Source organism: Poromitra crassiceps (genome assembly GCF_964638095.1).
Source record: "Poromitra crassiceps genome assembly, chromosome: 14".
NCBI lineage: Eukaryota > Metazoa > Chordata > Actinopteri > Beryciformes > Melamphaidae > Poromitra > Poromitra crassiceps.
In genome coordinates this window covers 9,338,328-9,362,076 of record NC_139633.1, presented here as the reverse complement: position 1 = coordinate 9,362,076, position 23,749 = coordinate 9,338,328, and the positions used below count along the sequence as shown (strand labels likewise).

At 43.7% G+C, this 23,749-nt stretch overlaps 1 protein-coding gene across 2 annotated transcripts; it reads left to right on the top strand.

The window, feature by feature from the left end:
• Nucleotides 1-2,309: 2,309 nt before the first annotated feature.
• On the top strand, nt 2,310-21,863 carry galm (galactose mutarotase). 2 transcript variants are annotated; one of them, XM_083650578.1, is made up of 9 exons: nt 2,310-2,425; nt 5,290-5,477; nt 6,824-6,978; nt 9,316-9,429; nt 10,367-10,459; nt 16,249-16,330; nt 17,053-17,203; nt 18,532-18,706; nt 21,448-21,863. In XM_083650578.1, exons 1-9 carry the CDS (start codon nt 2,421-2,423, stop codon nt 21,523-21,525), a joined length of 1,041 nt encoding a protein of 346 aa, XP_083506704.1. In that variant the 5' UTR covers nt 2,310-2,420; the 3' UTR covers nt 21,526-21,863. The 2 variants fall into 2 exon arrangements, with proteins under 2 accessions (XP_083506704.1, XP_083506705.1); XM_083650579.1 differs by lacking the exon at nt 2,310-2,425 and adding an exon at nt 2,752-3,018.
• The last annotated feature ends 1,886 nt before the right edge of the window (nt 21,864-23,749 follow it).

Sequence of the window (23,749 nt, the reverse complement as noted above, 5' to 3'; positions counted from 1 at the left end):
GTCAAGATGACCAAAGACTCATCATGCCAACGTCCGAATCTTACCCACATGCTTAGCTCATCAACCAGCATTAAACCAGACCGTCCAGACTCTTGTTCATCATTGCCATTCAGAATCGCAGAGTGGGCAAATCTAAGAGAGTGATATCCTTGGCTAGCGCCTCCCATTCCTCTCTGAGGGGTTGGAGGCTTCATATTCTATGGTACATGGCAAATGTAATAGTAAACGTAACAATGCAAGTCCTCCATCTGACAGTAATATCCTATAGAAGCACAATGTAAAGAGGCCACATGAACAAAATCCTAAACAGGCTATCATCAAACATTTATATGTAGGCTACTGTCTGTTGTATAATAATAGCAATACTAACAGGTGTGCAATAGGTGCTCTATACAAAGCAATTCAATGTGCATTTTAGTTGGCTAATTATAGGGACAAGTGTCAGTGTGTGTTGAAAAGAGAGATGTTATGCAATTTAGAGTGAATCATCTGTCCCTTGCAGCATTTGATATAAAGGAACTATGTCCCTGTTATGTGACCTCTGTATCAACCTATGTATACAAGTTCGATATTGCTTAACACTTGTGAACAGATCTGTCTATTTGTTTATTATTGATGGAAGGTATTTTTTGGACATTCCAGAGTTGTGTTCTAGAGTCCACAGAATAAAGTTATGTGATGTCTTCCCAGAAAAGGCCTCTACTTGATGTGTTTTTCCTCATCAATTAAAAAGGCAATCAGCCAAAGACCACACACAACTACACACATGCACACACACAGACATGCACGCACACACACACACACACACACACACACACACACACACACACACACACACACACACACACACACACACACACACAGAGAGATACACGGGTCAGCATCAGCAACATCAACAATAAATGCATTCAATCGAGTTCTACTTGATCACTATAAGGAGGACAGATGGCCATCCTGAAATGGGGAGTGACATGTGGTCTCGATGCCAGACGAGTCTGGGGAGAGACTAGACATGTGGTCACCCTTGCCTACAGTCTGTTGAAAAACTGCTTTAATGGCTTCTAAACCAAGCTGTTTTCCAGCCTGGTGTCGCTGTTGGAGTGGACATGCCCTGCCCAACGGCACTAAGGGAACTCCAGGTGATCCAGTCAATAAAATAATCAATTCATGAAGCAGTGTTGGAACTTTCTCAAATGAGCTATATACAGTATATATATATATATATATATATAAACTGTTTTGAACCAGGCTGTAAACATGTTTTATTATGAGCATTGTCAAGTAGAGGAATCAGTGGAACATGTAGCCTACTTTTTCATTGTCAGAAATAGCCTACTCTCGTGTACGAGAAACATTGAGAAGTCAGGAAGCTTGGAGTGGAAGAACTAAGCTTAAAACGTGTATTTTTCCATTATTTGGAATAAACTGCTGATTAAAATAATGTATTTATTTATTGTGGCTGTAAATAAACTCTGACTCACACTCCAACACAGTAGGTGGCGGTATTGCACCTTAGAAGATGAAGAAGAAGAAGAATCCTCTCAGTGACGTCAGATATCGAACTCCTCGTGGAACTCCTGACTGTTCCGCAGTAACCTCGCGTCACCAGGCTCTTCGTTCCGCAGTAGTCTTGGCAGTGCCAGTCGTAGATGTTCCCTCTGTCTGATTCTCAAGTGAACATTTCTGATTTCTAGGTAAGAAGTTGTAATTAGTCTGTCTGAAACCAGTTTGATAAATAAGTAAACTGAATTTGCAACCTTTCTTTCTAGCGTTAGGTACCTGGTTATGGATAATTTTCGAGGAACAAGGTACATGGTACGGTACGGTACCTTTGTTTGTTTAGGATATCCCATGCCATGATACCTTGCGACCCTTAGAATCGACGAAGAAGAACGAAGCGAGCCCGAGCAAGCCCCTAATGGCGACGCCCACAAAGCCGACCACATCAGAAAAAAGTGAAACAATGTTGGCTAAATAACAAACATCTGTCACTTTCTGTTCGTTTTATTCTAGAATAGTCAATAACGTCAACCTTTACTTAATTCCAGTGCAGTCAGATGTTTGTACAGTAGTCTCTTAGAACAGACGAGTTGGCTTCCGCAATTTTCAAATGCTCTCGCCATACCGTCTGTACGTCAGACCCCCAGAACATGCACAAGGAAGTAGTGAAAAAAACCTTCAGACCGGAAGGAAGTTCGACGGAATCTGACCAATCACGACACGCGTGTCCACGAAAAATATGTTCCCCCCGGAAACTTAAACCGATGCAGGTTGCTAATGCTAGCAGTGCTTTAGAATTACCATGGAAGCTACGCCGACGAAACCGGTGAAATAAGACCCTGATAGACGTAAACGATGTATCCGCGGCTTGGAGGAACCTCGTGCAAGACGTGCACTTATTCCAGAGTTAAACGAAAGTGATGAGGTAAGTTGCTAACGTTACTGAGCTTATCGTTCGTCTTACTAATCAGCGTTAGCTAACGATAGCTACAGCAGTATACAGCTAGTTAGCTAATGTTAAATTCTGATTGGACGAATGAGCGGAAGTCCCGCCTTTCAACTTCCTCTTCCGTTTGGTGCATGATTCTCCCCCACGAAGTACAGACTGTATATAGCTGCATCTGCCGGATGTAGATAAGACAGTCTGTTTTAAGAGACTATTTGTACAGTGTCAGGAAAGCACCGTAGGCTCTTATGTTGAAGACAGGAAACGGAAGTGTGTGTTGTTGTGGTCGGGGCGCTTGACGCTATGTTATGCTAGAAGCGGAAGAGAAATAAAGCTGGCGTCTCGTGCAGAGATTGTTCAAGATTGGAGTTGCCCCGTTTATTGGTTTTTATATCAAAGCCTAACGCTCGGCTACAGTAGGAAGCATCTTACCTGACTCTGTTGTGGATTGCAGCCGGGCTAGTTAGGTTGCAAGCTAACGTTAATGTTAGTTTAGAAAACCTGCTCCGCGTGCCCCAAAGCAGGACAACACTGTACAGCCAGGAGGATAGCAGCGTGGCAGACCTTCAAGGGTAAGTGGAGTTCGCTTTAACTGTGCTTTATTAAATGACAAGCTGTCATTGCTTAAGTAACATTACCAATTTGTTTGTCAAATGCAACATTCCTGTTAGCTTGGTTTCACACTTTTAATTTGAAGGCCGAAACGGGAAATGGTGTGATGTTTTTTTTTTTTTTTTTTTTTTTTAATGGTGTGATGGTAGTAGACACTGGTCTGTAAATTTTATCATTTCACACGTAGCATTTCCGTTTTTCGCCTTCAAATTAAAAGTGTAAAAACAATGAAACGTTCGCCTGTGAAGCTCGACCTGTTTGGATTATAATACCGTTAGAGAAAACGGCCATCAGCCATGCAGTTTTATACTAAGGTAATTTATTGCCAAATGCTTTGGGAAACAACTTCATCAAGCTTGGTCAGAAAAGGTCTGTCTATTCAATGGAAACAGCACCAGTGTGACCTGTCGCGTGCAATGCTACCTTCAAGAATGAGGACGTCTGAAACAAGTTATTTTTTAATCACCTATATTAAAATGAGATACCTAATTAAACAATCATCTAGTTAGGTAACTAGAGGATATTAAGCTTCCTTGTACCCTTTGTAACTCTTTGTAACATTTGTAACCCTAACCCTATATATATATATATATATATATATATATATATATATATATTGTAGCGATCCTGGGTCTGGGTGGTCCTTGGCCAAAGGGAATCCCTTTGGTCGGTTGGTTAAAGTGTTGGGCTTGTAAGTTGGAGACCACAGGTTCGAAACCAGCCTCGCCTGTGCCGTTACATTGCTGTCAGAAGTGGGATGTTGGGATGGCCGCGTGGTCATCGGAGGCGTAGCCCCGGGAGCGTGAGGGAGCGCGGAGACTTTGAAGCGCAGGGGCTGCGCTTCCCACAGGTGGAGGTAGTGTAGCGATCCTGGGTCTGGGTGGATAAAGCGAACACGTTGGTCCTTTGGTCGGATGGTTAACGTGTTGGGCTTGTAAGTTGGAGACCTCGGGTTCGAAACCAGCAAGATTTAACGATTTTGACCACTTGAGATTTCATTTTAAAAAAGGTAATCAAAATCCCTCCAAAATACCAGCACCTTGAGCTGAGGAACACCACAGAAAAACTCATACTGTGATTTGGTCTCAAAAACTTTTGACATTTATAGATTCCTGCATTTTTCTGCGATTGGGTGGCGAGCACTTCTGTTCTGGAAATTGCTCAGAAGCCCCATTATTGTCATTATACTGTAGATACAGTCAGTGTCTCGTCATAGACGTTCAATGGATCAGCGTGGGGTAAATCCTCCCGTTCTTCCAATGCAGCAGAGTTAGCATTTAGCTGCTAGCCCGGCCCAGGCAGACAGGATCAGGGATTCAACCCCTGCAGTGAGCCGCAGCACCCTCCTTTGGTGAGTCAGCACATTGAGTTATGGGCTGACATCATCACACATGAACCTTTGGTGAGTCAGCACATTGAGTTATGGACTAACATCATCACACATGAATACAAATGGGCTTATTGAATCCACAAGAGTCTCAGCTTTGAGTCAATCCCAATTTTTGCAATTCCAAGACTGTTTATTTTTTTTATTTTATTTTTTATTTTTTTTACCTTTATTTATACAGGGGGAGTCTCACTGAGAGCAATGCTCTCTTTTTCAGGAGCACCCTGTTCACATTCACACACACATTCATACCTGGAAGCTGCCCAGTACAACCACAGTCTGATCTGCTGGCCACTGAGCAGCTCCACTGGAGCGGTTGGACCCCAGTATGCCTATTAAAATAGAATAGGCGAAAAACTGCATGGTTTTCCCCCCAAAGTGCATGGGTCTAGCATAAAGTGAAGTGAGCATGTCTATAAAGAGGAGACGTATGGGTACCACCACATAACCCATTCTTATTCAGATATCTTGAGGTGAGAGGTCAAGGGACCCCTTTGAAAATGTCCATGCCAATTTTTCCCTCGACAAAATCTATTCTAAATTTGGAGCATTATTTAGCCCCGCCTCTAACACGCAGCTCTATGTCAAATACGGGTGGAGGGAAATCGCCACAAAGTTGTTTTTGTGGGGAAATGCTGTAAATAGGTGATGACTGTCACATACTGTTAGCCTAGGTAAACCCAGCCACCACGTGACCTGCTCTCTCAGTTCCCAGTCACTATCACACATAGTGACTGAGAACAGGTCTGAGAGCAGGTCACGTGGGGGATGGGTTTACCCAGGCTAACATACTGTATACTGTACTGTACTGTTAGATATAACCTACACATGTATTGTACTTCAGGATGACTGAAGTGAGCCAGCAGCAGTGGGGGGAGGTTCCAGGACTGGGCAGCGTGGACCAGTGGGTCCTCCAGTCCTCCCAGGTCCGGGTGGAGCTTCTGACCCTGGGCGCTATCATCAGGTCGGTCTGCATCAAGGGGAAGGATGGACAGTCTGAGGATGTGGTCCAGGGCTACGATCACCTGGAAGGTAGGAGTAGTTTTTTTTAAAGGAGGCGTGGCAATGGCTTAGCCAATCACAAAAAGGTGCCTAAGTTCCACATAGATTCACATAACACCACGCCTTAGTGGAGGTACAGTATGCACTCTACCAAGTAGGAACTTGGCCCGATGGACGATGGCATCGACCATCGTGATGGGCCGATCCCCCATCGACCTCTGAGCCTTCTACATCGGATCTTCGGATCTATTAGAATTAAAATTGTGCCGTTTTAATAATAAAAAAGGCCAAGTCCACTTACCGTGACGCGCCCAGTGGCATTAAACAAGCGCACCCAGTTCAGAGAAGCCTCCCGCTCCCCTCCTCCTCCCCCTCCTCCGCTCTACTGCTTATCTGAACTGGGTGCACTTGTTTAATGTCGCCGGGGCGTCCCCTGCGCGTGAGAAGTCGGCTGTGTTGTGAAAACTTTTTAAGACAAAGAAGAAACTGCATGTTCTTTCCTGTTTTCAACCCAAAGTGAGTACAAGTCTTCAACTGTGAATTTAACTCGCCTGTTTCCAAAGTGAAAGTTGGAGTCGCTACTCGCTCCAGATACAGCAGCTGTGTTTCTCGAGCCATTTCTCCTCAACTCTCTCATTACATTAGGTTCAAAAGCCCATGCGAATCTAACATTATATCAGCCAGTAATTCAGACAGTTTTCTGCCAGCTAGTTAAATTCAACACACACGCGTTGTTGGTGAGGATCTGTAACGTTAATGTTATTTGTTTTGCGCCGTTCAAATTGCTGGTAGTGACAGCCACTGCCCACTTCAGTCGCCAGAGGCTAATAGCCTATCCAAGCCCGCTGGTATCATGTCCTGTTGTTAACATGTCATGAACGCATTGTAGCGGCTAGCCAAATGGAATTACAGCAATTCAGCAATGCAGCGATTAAATAATTAATTATTCCCCCCACCCCCTCCCCATTGACGATGCCATCGTGCAACGCGATGTTTCACTGTAAAACAATCACGATGGGTATTTATATAACATCGCACAACCCTACTACCAAGTGCCCTCTAGTTTTCAATATTTTACTGTGCATAAATCTTATGAAAGCAGGAATAATCCACCAAAATATCATTACCTCATCATTATTGAGGTATTCAGTCTTAAATATTGTGATATTTGATTTAGTCAATATCGGCCCCAGCTACACTGTCTAAAAATACTAGATGGCACTCGGTAGAGAGCATAGCTCTGCCAATGCTATACAGTACAGTTGACAAGATATGAAAGTTCCATATGTTGAAAAGTCAAAATGATGATCCAAATTGTAGTTGAATGTGTGCTGTGTTGTGTTGTCAGGTTATGGTGTGCTGTGTTGTGTTGTCAGGTTATGTGTCAGACCGGCGGTACTTCGGGGCGCTGGTGGGGCGCGTGGCCAACAGGATCGCAGGGGGAAGGTTCAAAGTGGAGGGAACAGAGTACCAACTGGATATTAACAATGGACCTAATGCACTGCATGGAGGACTGAGAGGCTTCAATAAGGTAATGGGGAAATACTCTACTGGAACCCGAGGTGAGGTCACAATGTCACGTGAATGTTGTTGAACTCTTTTTTTTTAACCACTTAGTCATTATATCGATATTAGAGGCTGACATTTTTGGGGAGTCCAGTGGGGCGTGGGTCATGGGATGGTGTGGGTCACGGGATGGGAGTCATATATATTCATCACGTGATTGAGACGGGATGGGGGAAAATTTAATGGGAGGGGCGGGAGCGGAAATCATGACAATAGACCAATTTTTATAGATAAATATTAGGGCTGTCAGCGTTAACGCGTTAATCGCGCGTTAATGCGGGCCCATCATAACGCGTTATTTTTTTTTTATCGCGTTAATCGCATGCCGCTATTTTGGCCCTTCGTCGCACCCGTACTGGTAGTCAAGCCATTTGGTTCCCTGTCTCCTGCTTATGCAGGCAGGCATGGAAAAGAACGACAGCAATACGCTTCTAAATGGCTCGTTTTACTTTAAAAAACTCCCCAAATGGCACAGTGGACAAGTCAAGAGCCGTAGTTTGCACATTGTGTAAAACGACGGAATTAAAATATCACCGAAGTACATCGAGTTTGAGGCGAGCAATCACCTAAAAGTAGCTAGCGGCCAGCTAGCAGCCAGCTAGCTAGCGCGAGACTCATCACTCATTCTTCCTTCAGAGTCTCGGATGCGTGGGTCCTTTAACCACTGGGAGGTCGGCTCCAATGGCTTCACGCGATATACACGTTATCAATACTCAGTTTCCAATACCGAGCCATTATTCACATGGAAGTGCCAAAGTTTTTAGCTCAGACACAGCCTTCTTCGGCTGTGTCATTTTGGGTTTCGACTGCTCCACAGCGCCGCCGCCGGAAGTATCGGTTCTAGATATATTTTGTAGACATTGTTACCTCCTGTTCTATCTACACGGCTCTGCTGTCTACATTCCACTTCTATTGAATTGAAAATAAATCTAAAATTCAAGATCACAAAGTAGATGTATTTGCTTTAATTTGATTCCCAATCACGACACACTGGTAAGAATTATTAATATCTAATTAAAAATGCTTTGAAATGCAAAATAATGGCATTTTAAACATGCGATACAAAGATGCGATTAATCGCAATTAACTATAGTTAATCGCAAGATTAATCGCGTTTAATAAAATTAATCGTTTGACAGCCCTAATAAATATGCACATGCAGTTCTAATATGGAGAAACACTATTATAATTGTTTCCTGGCTGCTCTGATGGCTGGCTGCTAGTTGGTTGCAGGCTGCTGGTTGGTTGCAGGCAGACACCTGACCGTGCAGGCTGCTGGTTGGTTGCAGGCAGACACCTGACCGTGCAGGCTGCTGGTTGGTTGCAGGCAGACACCTGGCCGTGCATGCATGACGTGTGACGTGGCGTGAATTCAGACTGCAGTAGAACACAAAGTCATCTAAAAAGGATGGGGAGAACATCAAATCAAAATCATTGCATTGCCTAAAGACTGATTACAGTCTTGTTTTAATAAATGTGCCTGTGACATCGCGTATGTCGCTTTGAACTGAACATTTATCCCACTTTGTAGAAAATACCGAGATATATATCGCAAATTCAGTCCAAAAACACAGAAGATATGATTTTTGATCCATATCGCCCAGCCCTAATTATAAACTGTATTTTTTGCAAAGGCTTCATTTGTATTGGTTTTGTTTGAAAAGCAACAGTCTGCCAGTCAGGCCTGAGGGCTCCTCAGCACTGTCACAACACTAACCCTAACCCCAGCACTGGCTCCTCAGCACTGGCTAATTACAGATAATTCAGTTAGCTGCTCCATCAACTACCACAGGCGCGCATACACACGCACGCACGCACACACACACACATGCACACACACACACACACACCTACACGCATGTTATTGTTATAAATATACTTTATATATATTTTTAAGTTTGAATAAACCTTTCCTTTGGGTTAGTCACTCAATTTATTCTCTTGAGCTTGATTCCTTCCCGGCCTATCTGAATTCTGTTGTATTGATACAGTGCATAGAAGTTATGGCAAACTAACAAAATTTAGTTTTGCAATCTCAAACTCAAAATGTATAGTAAGTGTTAGTTAAAGGTGTGTCGCTGATGTAATCGGTCACAGCTCGAAGTGGCGATGGGGTCTTGAAATTTATTGGAAGGGTCTTGAAAAAGTCTTGAATTTAACCTCTGGATTGCTGCATATACCCTGTTAACATCATTCTTCTTATCATTTCTCTAAGCTTATATATTTCCCTACTTGAATGTGACTCAATTTCCCCTCAGGGATCAATAAAGTGTTTCTGATTCTGATCTGTTTGTCTCCGCAGGCCATCTGGGTTGCTGAGGCCATGGAAGGTGGTGTAAGTTTCAGCCATACGAGTCCAGATGGAGACCAGGGCTATCCTGGAGAGCTGCAGGTCTCTGTCTCCTACACACTACAGGTAACCACACCTGATTCATCACTCCAGAGCTCTATAGCTGATCATCACTCCCCTGGGGTCTCATCTATTAAACCTTGCGTAGAATCCCTACTAAGGATTCCTAGGACTGTGTTGAAAAGAATGACTAACCTATCAGTAGTCGTGTTTCCATTACCCTCAGAAATGCGCAAAATCTAAATATCGCAATAAAAATCGGGTAATGGAAACACGTAAATTTCGAAAAACCTCCCAAATATCGCAAAAAGTTTTTGCGATATTTGGGAGTGTATGGTATATTTGGTAAGTATATTTGGTAAGTATTTTTTCACCCCGAATCCAGTGCCGCCATCCCTGAGTCTCTACGACTTATTGTTGCGGAGATACGTCCACCCTGCATGCAGGACTACAGGAGAGAGATGGAGGACAGTGGGGGGTTGGGGGTTTCAAGTCACTGACCAAACACTCTATTTCAGTGATTGCTGTCAGAATATAGAGCCATTTAACACTTATTTGAACACAAAAACATCGCTGAATGCAACATAAATGCATAAAATAAGGTCTGTGGTTAACAAAAGTTTATGGGAACGCGAATCTGGGTCCTGCATGATAATCTTCACAAACGTGAATAACTTATCACTTTTGGAACATAAATGCGTTTTTTAAAATGCGATTTTTATAAAATGCTTCAAAAGGCATAAAAGTTATTCACGTTTGTGAAGAGTATCCTGCTGAACCCAAATTCCCATTCCCATAAACCTTTGTTCACCACAGACCTTATTTTATGCATTTAAGTGAAATCCCCCATTCTAAAACCCCATAGACTTTTCCACTGAAGAAACAAATGGCGGCGATTTCTGGATAAAGCCTACAAAAAGACGTCATCCCTGCGGTACTCTATGAACAAATGACTATAAAGGAGGAATATAAGATGTAAAATGAGCTCTTGTATGCTGTGCAGGGGGAAAGGCTGACAGCTGGATACCAGGCTCGCTCTACCAAAACCACCCCCATCAACCTCACCAACCACTCTTACTTCAATCTGGCTGGACAGGTATAATGACGTTACCTCTGCCAAGGAGGTTATGTTTTTGATGTTTGTCTGCCTGTTTGTTTGTCAGCAGGATTACAGAAAAGCTATACGAGGGATCAGTGTTGGTAAACAAACGGCAGCTTATAATGGGACCCTATGGAGCCAGCCTTGAGTGTCTCGCCCTAGCAGGCTGTAACCTGACTCCGCCAGATGGGGCGGTATTGAGTTCACAAGTTCACAATACCACCACCATCTGATATTGCTCAAGGATTGGAGTTTATACCGGCCCGCACCCAGGCGACCCAATCACCGGCAGCTACGGGCGGGCTCTAGGCAGACCGGGTGTGACGCCCCCTGTGCCTTGTAGTTCTGTCACTATTCAACATGGAGGCGGCTACCGAGGCTAGCTCCAGTGGGCTAGCTACAACGTTGTATGTTGGGGTCAAACATTCTATTCAAAACAATGAGCTAACATAAACGTTAAACACTTGATCTTACAGTGAGTGCGATTACGAAACTGTAACCGTATTGCTGTAACGTTATCAACTATGAACGTTAGTAAAGTTTATTACTAAGACTCATTGTTGTAGGATGTGGGGAGACAGCCTTCAGAGCTTTGCCAGGCTGGGAGAACTTTGATTTATGTCAGAAGGAACAATGCAGAAGAGTTGTGCATATATGGGACTTACTGCGTAGAACTGAAGTGGTTAGTTCAGAAAATGTGTTTGATTACTAACGTTATCGGTTTTAAGGGGTGCAAGCGAACAGCTTGTTCAAGCTAACAGTCTGTTCATAGCAATGTCCAATCAACAGGCGGTTAGCTTGCAAGCGCTAGTCTTTCAGGGTCTGCATACCATTACAAACAACCGATAACGTTAGCTGCAATACTTTACTTTACTTTACTTTACTTTATTGCATTTAGCAGACGCTTTTATCCAAAGCGACGTACAGAACATGATAAGAACATAGAATAAAAGAACATAGTCAATATAAAAGTGCATAACAGTATACAAAACACGGTGTGCAAACTGCATTAAAATTCAACTATCAAGCCGCACATTCAGCAACATCCAAACAATAACAATGTATAAAAGTCAGCATCAAGCCATTCATTCCACATCATACAGCAATAACATTCAACCAAAACTAATATAATTTCCATTCACATCCTTCTTAATCAATTTGATAGTGAACATAAAAGAGATGGGTCTTGAGTCTTTTTTTGAAGATGGGGAACGATTCTGCGGAACGGATGGAGTGGGGCAAATCGTTCCACCACCGGGGGACCACAGAGGAAAACAGACCGCTCCGTGACATGGGACTAGTTGGAGGGGGTAGTACCAGGAGTCTTTCATTAGCGGAGCGAAGTGAGCGGGATGGGGTGTAGAGATGGATGAGTGAGCTCAGGTAGGCAGGTGCTGTATTTGTTGCAATTTTGAAGGCGAGTGACAAGGCTTTAAATTTGATGCGGGCAGCTACGGGGAGCCAGTGGAGGGAAATGAGCAGGGGTGTGATGTGTGCTCTTTTGGGTTGGTTGAAAACAGTTCGAGCTGCCGTATTTTGGATCAACTGAAGGGGTTTGAATGTACTTGCGGGGAGGCCAGCCAGAAGGGCGTTACAGTAGTCAATCCGAGAAAAAACCAGTGCCTGAACCAGAAGTTGACAGGTGTGAGTAGATAGATAAGGTCTAATTTTCCTGATATTGTAGAGGGTGAATCTGCATGACCGAGCGATTGAGGCGACATGAGTTTTATGGGAGAGTTGGTTATCGATTATGACACCTAGGTTTCTGGCAGAGTGTACAGGTACAAGTTGAGTTGGTCCGAGGTTGATGTTGAGTTGCTGATGTATGGAGTGATTGGCTGGGATGATGATGAGTTCTGTCTTAGCAAGGTTGAGTTGGAGATGGCGTTTACTCATCCAAGCGGAGATGTCAGCAAGGCAATCAGAGATACGTGATGAGGCTGTGGGGTCATTGGGTGGAAAGGATAGGAAGAGCTGGGTGTCGTCAGCATAGGAGTGGTAATGGAAACCATGGGAATGGATGATGGAGCTGAGGAAGATGGTGTAAACTGCAAACAGAGGAGGGCCGAGGACTGAGCCTTGAGGTACTCATGTGTATAGGTCATGGAGTTTGGACATATCTCCCCTCCAGGAGACTCTAAAGGATCTCCCGGAGAGATATGACTCAAACCAGGAGAGAGCCGCTCCTGAGATGCCAAGCTCTGTCAGTGTGGAGATGAGGAGTTGGTGGTTGACCGTGTCAAATGCTGCCGACAGGTCAAGCAGCAGTAGTGCTGAGGACTGCCCGGCAGCTCTAGCCAGGCGCAATGATTCTGTGACTGTTAGTAGTGCGGTTTCTGTGGAGTGCCCTTGTTTAAATCCCGACTGGTTTGGGTCGTGTAAGTTATTGTCGGAGAGGAATTTGGAGAGCTGGGTGGAGACAGCTCGTTCAAGGACTTTTGATAAAAAGGGCAGGAGAGAGACAGGTCTGTAATTTTCAACCAGGGTGGGATTAAGTGATGCTTTCTTAAGTAGCGGGGTGACACGTGCTTGCTTGAATGCAGAGGGGAAGGTACCAGATGTGAGTGAGGAGTTGATGATTTGCGTTACAGCAGGAATGATTGTGGAGGAGATGGACTGAAGGAGGTTGGATGGGATTGGGTCCAGAGTGCAGGTAGTGGGGCGAGAGTCCATTAAGAGTTTGGAGACTTCCTCCTCTGTTAAGGGGGAAAATGAGGAGAGTGCAGGGCTGTTGATAGGGCGTGGAGAATGAGTATGGGTGGGGCATGAAAACTGGTTGCTGATGGCGGCGATCTTGTCAGTGAAGTAAGTGGCGAACATGTCTGAGGTGATCAGGGTAGAGGGCGGTGGGGGAGGTGGGTTCAATAATGAGTTGAAGGCCATGAACATTTGTCGGGCATCAGTGGCATTGGATATTTTGTTCTGATAGAAGGAGGTTTTTGCTGCGATAAGGCAGGAGGAGAATGATGAGAGAAGGGAATGGTAATTAGTGAGGTCTGAGGGATTTTGGGATTTGGTCCATTTCCTCTCCGCTGATCTGAGGGTTGATCTTTGTGTTCTGATAATGTCAGTGAGCCATGGACTAGGGGGGGTTTTCCGGGCAGGTTTGGTGGTTATGGGGCAGAGGTTATTAATAGCAGTGGAGAGTGCAGAGCAGAGAGTGTCTGTGGCCTCATTGGCTGGGAGTCTACAGAATTCAAGATGTGAGGGCATGGTGAGCATGACTGCAGTGGAGAGTTGAGATGGAGTGACAGTTCGGATACCACGGCGGAAGGAAACGAGCTGTGGGGGGGGGGTTGGCGGTGATTTTGGAGGGAAACGGTGAATTGAAGAAAAAAGTGATCAGATAGGTGCAATAGACACCTATTTTCAGAACTTAGCAGCCATCTGCAGCTAGCTTTAAGGCTAGTAGAATGGCTAGCTGTTAGCCATTCACGCAAGAGTCACACAAACCAACATTTGTTCCAAAAGGAAATAAATCATAACGTTAATCAAAATGCCACTGAAACATTAGCTAATCAACACAGAACTGCAAAGATAAGTTTGGTAGATTAGGATAATTTCCCCTGTATGACGGGGTATGAAGCGTGTTTTTCCTCTTCTCTGTGTATACCTTGGTATGAAGGGTGTTTTTCCTCTTCTCTGTTCATACCTTGGTACCTTGATGTCCTCTGGGCTCCAGGCAGCTCCCTTTCACAGATTCATCTTTATGAATATATAACATCTTTATGAATTTACATCAAAATCTTATCCAATCGTGCCTCTGACCAGCAGATTATCTAACAACAACACCACATGGCCATCTTTGCTCTGTTTATTCTCACAAAAGCAAGAAAATAACATTCTCCAGTCATGTGTGAACATCTACCATTCCACTGACAGATAAGTTAGAATTCACCAGTCCTTAATGCTAAATAGTAGCGTTAAATCATTCTATTGTATCAAAGCATTTGGCCGATGTTATTGCCATGATCCCAGAGAGCGTTGCGTCTCCATGACGTTAGCCGTCCTGGGTGCGTGCCGCTCGGTGTCATATCGTGTCATCAGTTCCCTGAAGAAACGAACAACGATACGTGTTATTAATTAATCGCTGTTAACGTTAACATTAATCATCAGTTAATCCGTAACATTTAATGTGCAAAAATGGCCTACCTGCACTAAGCGTTCATCCTCAGTCAGACATCTGCAGTTATTCTTCTTTCTTTTGGCGAATTGAATAGTCAATGTTTGCACCCAACATATTCACCTTACAAAAACAGCAAAAATCTGCTACCTCCATGCTAACTATTTCGCTCTTAAGTCGATCTGATTGGTTGTAGTTGGCACGCCCAGACGGTGATAGACAGATGGTCCATCCAATCACCTGCCAAGTAGCTTGAAAAAAGTGACCGCCCTCTTCAGCAGTTGAGCTTGCCCGGGTCCAGATTGATGTAGATTGTTAAACAAATGTGAAGCAACCTACATCCATCTGGCAGCGCCAGGTTACGCAGGCTGTGCTTTTTACTAAAATTACTTCATTTTTAAAACTGCGACAGTTCACACAACTTTATCACGGCATACATATACTCTTAAGCTACTTCTGCTCTCAATCAGAATGTCAAAATATAAGCAATGTGATGTTAGTTTTTGAGATATTAACGTTTGTTTGGCACAACTCATACTAGTTAACTGCTGCGGTTCCAGGTGGCATATCCGGGTGTCCGACGGTGTCGTGATGTCACGTCGATTTGTCCTATTGGCCCCATTTTCAGGAGACTTCTTGGAAGGATGAGCATGGGCCAAGGAAGAAGCCATTTAATCACAAACAAGCAATAACAGCTTGAACCTTGGCAGAGGTCTGCGCTCTCTGAGTGCCCTTATAGTTATCTAATGAATCTCAATGTGTTATTATTGTCTTTTTTTGTAGAAAAAAGATGTAAGGAGAGCAGGAGGAAAGAGAGATGGAGAAAAAGACCCATCGCTTATTTGACCATTCACTATGATCTTATCTCACTACTATAATAAGGCGGCCACTGGCGCACAGTTGCTCAGGTGCGAGCTACAGGCGCGCACAATATTTCTAGTCTTATTGATTGTCGGGTGGAGGGGTGAGACAGAGCAAGGGGAGGAGAGGAGAGAATGCAGAAGGAAATGTGGGGAGGGAGTTTCTAATTCATCATTCATCATTTTATTGTTCTGTTTGAATATAGCATTAGAGTTTCCATTAGCATTCATACAAATATGGAACTGGACATGTGACAGTGACTGACTAGTAAATAATGGTGTTATAAATCCTGCACCCCATGTAACCAAACAGAGATGTTTAGTGTTTTTTTACTTGAAGAACATCATGTTACAATGCTTCCATATGCAGTTCTGGCCCTGCTAATTATCAATATTTAGCTGAAATAATTTCCGGTAATACTTAATATTAAGGTACACATATTCTTCATTATTAGCATGCATATTAGTTTGCATAATAGTTGTGTAATATGGTAGTCCAGAGTAAGGCATTAATAAGTGCTTTATGACTAATAAACAGCCAATATGCTACTAATATGGATGCTATTAAGCATGCATAATCATTTCTTGGATTACCTAAATGCCTAAATGCATGATGGGAAACTACAATGTCTCCATGAGTGGACACAGATGATCATCAGGGTGTGGACTGTGGACAGTGTCTGAGATTAAGGAGCTCAGGCACAATGGTCCTGAACGTTTATCGTCATGGTGTGTGTGTGTTTGAGCGCGTGTGTGTGTGTGTGTTTGAGCGAGCGTGTGTGTGTGTGTGTGTGTGTGTGTAGGGTGCAGCAGATATCTACGACCATGAAGTGTCCATCAGTGCTCAGTCCTACCTGCCTGTGGATGACACATCAATTCCTACAGGTAAGAGAGATGCAGCAGCACGACAGCACAACACTTGCTGCATAGTGAGGTGAGGCCAGGTCAGAGTCAAGGAACGGCAGAGTGAGGACTCCAAGTTCTGTTACACTGACTGAGGGCCACAAGAATTCTCACTTTGGACACTAGATGCCACTCTTACCCTTATTATCACCACAGATTAACTGAAACACTCAAGACTAAGAAAAGGTTTTTAAGGGAATAGTTTTTAACCATCAGAGTGAGGGTGTCCTTGTTGGGGCGATGACGAACCACAGTGTTCTTGGCACTTTAGCGACTGAGCCACCAGAGCAGCAAGGATTTTGATGAAGATAACGATGTCAACCCATTTCCCAAAGAACTAAATCTAGCTACTATGCCTTCACATATCAAATAACTTCCATTGTACAGTACGTAGACTGGAACGTACTGTATGTTTTTGTCTTCTCTTTGCAAATGTTTTTATTGTGCTGCTTTCCTTTCTCAGGTATCTCAGGTATTTCAGGCTCTTTTTCTGCCTGGGTTATATATTCATACATTTGTGTACAGCTAATTCTCCAAAGGACTTCCATGATGGATCCAGACATGGTTGACGAGATTTGTGATGCGACTATAGTCTCCTGTTGAGAAGGGTCCCTGGTAAAGCTACTGTGTGCCAACATTCTAACTTAGTTTCATTGATGCACAATGACCAATCAATAAACACATCAAGCTGTCTCTGTCTACAGGAGAAGTCAAATCAGTGGAAGGTACGCCGTTTGACCTCAGAAAGCTAGTTCTGATTGGCCCTCAGCTGAAGGAAGTTCCAGGGCCAGGGTTCGACCACAACTTCTGTCTAGCTTCACCTGGAGACCCCTGGGAAGAGAGGCATGCTGCCAGGTGTGTGTGTGTGCGTGCATGCGTGCGTGCGTGTGTGTGCGCATGAGTGAGGGAGTGAAAGATATTTGTCATTATTTGCTTGGCTTTAAAGGGATAGTTCGTACAGGGAAGTCTGCTGAGTGTGAAGATTTCACCTAAAAACATGGCCAACTTCCATGATTGGAAGTTGGAAACCCTCCCTGCCTTTGACACAAAATGCCCCCCGTGAAAAGGGTCTATTAAAGCAAATCTTTTCAATACAATAACACTCACACTGCAGTTCCACGTCTTTCAATAACAGTGATTGAACAATTATCAAGAATTTTCAGTCCATTTGATGCTTTTTTCCCCATTGCGTTCATGTCATTTCAGGATTTTATTGTTTCAGCGTTTTGACTCAAGTGCTTCTAGCCTGTAAAGTCAAAGAATGCCTTTAGCAAGTGGATTTTTTTCTCTCGATTTGTGCAGCGCTGGGAGGTGGGGTTAAGAGATGCCCACTCACTCCTCTGTGCGTGCAAACTCCCACACAAACAAGCGCAGAGAGAGAGAGCGGTCAAGCCAGCTCCAGAATGAATGGGTAGAGGGAGCAGCGCTGGCCGGTTTATCAGATGAAACTATTTCTGATTGTGTCCCAGCGATTATGTTCTGAAGCACAAATAAACACACACACACACACACACACACACACACACACAGCGACAGAGCAGCACTCAGCAAGAGAGACAAGGAAAGCGAAACACAAGGTGCCTTATACCCCGTTCAAGACAACTCGGACCGCCGGAAAAAATGGGTTCCGACCTGTAAAAAGTGAATTGAACGGTCGTCCAGGCCGGAATTACAGCTCGGAAATTCGGGTATCATTCAGAGCTCCGGTTTCGCCGAGTTGACGTCACAGCCACATCAAAATGGCAACTTGCATCGTTAATGATAATCACAGAATTATTATAAAGACGTTTGTTGACATTTTAACACACAATTTGAGGTCTTAATTATGTAATGTTAACGTTTCATATGTGTTTGTATCATCTGTGTTTCGCTCTGTGTGAAATTCAGCATTCAGCATGTTCGGTTAGCATTGTTCGCTAGTAGGTAGCTACCATGCTAGCCTATGATGCTAACGCGGGTTGCTATAGCAACAGTTTGGGTTTCCCCCCCGAGCGGGAGGTGCAAATCTGTCCAGGCCGTATGTTCCGTGTTGAAACCTCCGGTGGGCAGAGTTGTCATGAATGCGGCATTAAAGCGGCAATATTTAATAAATCCCCAGGTAGAAAATAACGAATTATCCTTTATGGTTTGACAGGAAGACTTGACATTTGACCTTTCACCATCTCCATCTTCTGTCATCATAGGGTGTGTCACCCGGCCAGTGGGCGTGTCCTGGAGGTTTCAACCAGCCAACCAGGAGTCCAGTTCTACACAGCCAACTTCCTGGATGGCTCTGTCGCAGCAAAGGATGGGACTGTATACAGGAAGCACAGCTCCTTCTGTCTGGAGACGCAGAACTGGCCTGACGCCGTTAACCAGGTATAGTACTGGGGATTAAAGCAGTTACTGCACTAATGCCATCTAGTTCTATTTCATGATAATAATCTGCTCTCTTATTAAAAACCCAATTATAATTGCATTCAAACTCAGAGCAGTGTGAAATAAAAGTATAAATATAAACTCTCAGCTTGGGCCCCTGGGTAGTCGGTAATGAATGATACTGGAAAAAATTAACATTGCTTTTTTTTGTGATACTGTATCATTTTGTGATATACAGAATTTCACCAGATATATGCAGCTCGCAATTTCAATAGCTGCATTTGGAAAGCATTAATGCTAGGAATGATTAGGGTTGTGGTGTATCTGGATATTTGGTTATACAATAGGTTTGTCACCAAAAATCTACTTTTGTTTCAGGTAGCGATGCACCGATATGAAAATTTGGGCCGATACTGATAACCGATATTAACATTGCTGTTATGGCCCATAACCGATATTTACCAATCAAGTTTTGTACATACTGCAAAACACATGTAAGCACTTGGGCCCAGGGCCATGGGGGGGGGGGGGGGCTTTTACCCCCTCAATTGTATTTTCTGCCGCCCTTATTTGAATTCCTCTTCTACGTCTCGCGGTATGACATTGCTGTCTTTCAAAGGCTGTAGCGGTCTCATTTGTAAAGCTAGAGTGAAGCTCCTCATGCGCTCATATGAAACTAGAAAACCTCAAGAATCCATTGGTACCAGTGATATCCTTTGCATGGCCATTTTCAATTTGCCCCCTCACCATTCTTAAGGGCCCCCTCAGTCATTTCATCCTGAAGCCGGGCCTGTAAACAAAAACTAATACATTTCTTTATTTCCTAAACATTTAGAAATGTCCATAAATCATAGATTTAGTTTGACCACATTGTTTCCTCTCAATGTGAACATTTTGGCTGATCCCGATGATAGCATTGCAACATCGGACCGATTAAAAAAAACTACATTAACACATTCACTGCCAGCCGTTTTTTCAATACTGTAGGTAGGTTCTGCCAAGTTTTTTTTTTTAGGATTCTGGCTCATCTTTCAAGAGCCGAGGATTCTTTTCTGCTAAGATTTTGTGAACACAAATTATCTCAAAAGAACTAATAGAATGTGTGCTTTCTCTGTCTAAAAGAGTTAGTTTGTAGAGTTAGTAGTTATGTAGGCATTAGCAGTAGAATACAGCATGGTTTCAGCGTCTGAAAATTTAAGCTGAGATAAACGGCTTTTTGTGAAATTCGATAGAACAGTCACTTTAACCATTTATTTTTGGCGTAAGACGTCAGACATCTAAACAATAGTTTTGAACAGTAATTTCCTCCATAGCAGCAGGAAACCCCCCTCTCCTTCAAACTCCTCCCTCCGTGGGTGTGTCTCTGGTGGCTTTGCAGCATTTGTCACAAGCGAGGCTCTGCCTGTCTGTGCTGCCTGGCTGCTGGCGGCTGCTCTTTGGGCGAGTCTGCATGAGTCGTTTCGGTTGTGAGCTCAGCTGGAATGAAGCTGCGTGCGATTGTGGGCTTTCTGCCGGTGTTTCAAAGTGTGTTGCATGCATAATCTATTATGCAAATTTGCAATCCCCCACCGCCAGCTCCCAGCGCGATAATGCGCGAAATCGAAAGCGTTTTCGCCAATCCATTTTACAGTATGAGAATGGTTTCCTCGCGCGTTCCCCTGCAGTTTTGGCTCGGCTTTTTCTAGTCTGGAGAGCACTGTCGCCACTTAGTGGGTCGGTGGAATGGGTTGTACACGTTCGGTGGCTCCCATATTTTTATAGGAGACGTGGGGGGCGTTGATCCACGTCCCACCGTCAATTTTTTTTTTTTTTTTTTTTTGACGACTTGACTCGTCAATGGCAGTCAACCGTTGGATTTTTTTGGACGAGTCAACTCGGCATTGGCAGTGAACGTGTTAAACATTAAACATTAAACAAGCGCTCCCAGTGCAGAGAAGCAGTAGAGCGGGGGAGGGGGAGGGGAGGCTTCTCTGAGTCTGAACTGGGGGCGCTCGTTTAATGCTGCCGGCGCGTCACGGTAAGTTGACTTGGTATGTTTTATTATTAAAACGGCACAAATTTAATTGGAACAGATAATTAATCACGATGATCCGATGTAGAAGGCTCAGAGGTCGATGGGGGGTCGGCCAATCACGATGGTCGATGCCATCGTCCATCGTGCCAACCCTAGTAATGAGTTCCAGTCCTTAACCCCCTGTACAGAAAAAGCTGTTTGTCCTAAGGAGGATTTTCGGAAAGGGACTTTGCAGTTCCCTGCCACAGCACCCCTAGTGGCTGGCTGTGCCAGAAACCCCAAGCGGTACCACCATATCGCCGAGAACACGTGGCGCCTGATTATGGATACATTTATGGATCAATTTTAAGTTGGCACATTTGAAGAAATTTTCAAAATTCAAGATATCTAGTTTCTTGATAACCCGGCAATGGTGAAACCTGATCAATTCAAGAGGTCTGGTTACTGTCAGACCAGCTTGAGACCATACAGTTGCACAGTAACTCAGGTAAGAGAAAATCATAGAGTGAGAGGAGGAGAGCACCACAGTGTCATGTAAAGAGTGGAGGAAAGAGAGGGGGAGACCACACATTACCACATTAGAGAAAACATGCACTATGTAGCTATAACATGCATTGGGCGTGTGTGTGTGTCTGTCTGTGTGTGTGTGTGTGTGTGTGTGTGTGTGTGTGTGTGTGTGTGTGTGTGTGTGTGTGTGTGTCTCTGTGGCTGTCTCATGTATTTTCAGGCCTCGTTTCCTGACTCCCTGCTGCGTCCTGGTGAGGAATACCGACATGTCACCCACTTCACTTTCTCCACTGTCTGACCCCCCCCCACACACACACACACACACACACACACACACGCACACACCCCCACACACACACACACACACACACACACACACACACACACACACACACACACACATGTTCTGTCAGCACCTTGGAGAAGAAGTTGGAAGGTGAAAATTTCCCACCTCCAACCCAGAAGGATGAGCAGCCACAGCATCTCGGAGGTCAGATGACCACCTGATATATGGACACATACTGTATGGAAACAGATATGGATGCAGTATGTCTCTATAGCTTATATTGGCTGATTTTGTATATGTATCTCTATCCAGATATATGCACATGTATAACATAAACCCCTTTAAGATAATAAATAACATATATGACCATCTATTACATTTCTTTATGGGTCGACCCATTAGATCAGTGGTTCCTAACATAAAATATGTCAGTCCTGGTCTGGAGTTATCGAGCTATGTGATTTTACAGTACATAGAAAGTCGAAAAAACAACTATTTCAACATCAGAATGGAGACTTTGGCTTTAAAATTCTCCAAAATGGCACCGTGAAAATGGCTCATTTAAGGCAGTTTTACGACCGCCCATTTGTTTAGGGCAGCGCTCCTAGTGGGAATCCTGGGCTTAGATCAGGGACACTCAACTTGCTTTGCCCGGGGGCCACTTTCGTGAAATGATAGGAGGCCAGGGGCCAGTTACTAAACAAACTATACATTTTTCTGTCACGGATTGTAGGTTTTTGGGGTGTCAGTCGGAGTTTAGTCTGACAATGTTGTGAACACCGGATAGTTAGGTTAAGTTAGTTAAGTACATACATAAAAGTGTCTGGGTAGCGAGCAGACGGCGGTATTTGACAATTTAACTGGAGCTCAGTCAAACTTTATTTCACGTTAGTTTTTATTGTGAATTAGATTCTAATTCACAATGAAAACTAACGTGAAATTATTAGAAAGTGGTCGGGGGGCCACTCTGCACCCTATCACGGGCCGCATGTTGAGTATCACTGGCTTAGATGGTCAGAGCTGAAGCAGAGACAACGTGTGTATGTTGCTGTGTCCACAATCTGCAACTTGCCTGCCTCATTTCACTGATAATATATATCCCTGCTAGGTGAGCAGTAATGTACAATGTGTAATGTTGTCTACATTATGAATAATGTGTTTCATGTGTCATGGTTAAGTTTTAAGGACCAAATTAATGTAATTAGCATGCTAAAGGCGAGTTAACCTAATCGCTAATTAGCTACCATGCTAAGCGGACTTTTCTCTCTACCTGTGTTCAAGATGTGTTGTTTTGACCTCGGACACCAATGCTGATTTGAGTTACGTTTCACAGCAGAGTTTTATATTATCCTGCATAGTCTTGCTCATTACTTCATTGGGTAATGTGTTTTATGTGATATGCAGTGTGTAAACTTTGTATTGTGTTAAACTTTGAGCATATTATCCTTTATCACCGAATTTAAAGTGGGCTGTCACCTCTACCCCACCGGTAGAGGTGACAGGCTCTGCAGCCAACATCAGCGCTCTCAAACGGGAATCGAGTTTGGTTGCTGCCCTCCCGGAGTCAAGGTGTAACGACCACATTGGTTTGCTCCCAAACGGGAAAATAGAAACCGACAATGCCGTGTTCAATGACCGAATTAATCCATTGGACATGGACAAAGTATTTTCTGCAAAAGGGCTACATATCCTCCATCTAAACGTATAGGCCATAAGGTGAACCAAGAAAAAGTGCCTAGAAAGTGATTTTTGTTCCAACTCCCTGGTACTACCTTTTCAATGCATTTTTTCTAAACAGCAAATAAATACATGACATGACATTAGTTGTCAGTGAAGAGTTCCTCCAGAAACAAAAGCTTTGATTATTCGTTAAAACATTACAGATAGTAAACATTCAAACCATACATTTTAGCCCTGTGCGAATATCAGAATTATGACACTGAAATTAATGTTTTTTTTAGGGTAGAATGTGACATAATTGGACTGTAAAGGCTGACCGGTAATCATATTGTGTTATGGGTAGTATTCATCTTTCAGTCATGCAGCATCCGTCAATCTACAGTTTAACCACTGCACCATCTTAATACTCTAAATAGCTCATCAATGTGTTGTATTCTGCAGGCACTTACAAAGCATGGCTAGGGCTTGCCTGATAATATTATGACTTGAAGATTAGATGCAGGTTCAAAATGGTCCACTAGTGAAAGGATCTCATGTAAAGTGAAACATCTGATGA

What these genes read in the sequence shown, in the direction of transcription:
- galm (XM_083650578.1), top strand. An exon ending in GGGCTACGATCACCTGGAAG is followed by an intron (nt 5,478 to 6,823) that starts GTAGGAGTAGTT and finishes TTGTGTTGTCAG; the next exon opens with GTTATGTGTCAGACCGGCGG. An exon ending in TGACACATCAATTCCTACAG is followed by an intron (nt 16,331 to 17,052) that starts GTAAGAGAGATG and finishes CTCTGTCTACAG; the next exon opens with GAGAAGTCAAATCAGTGGAA.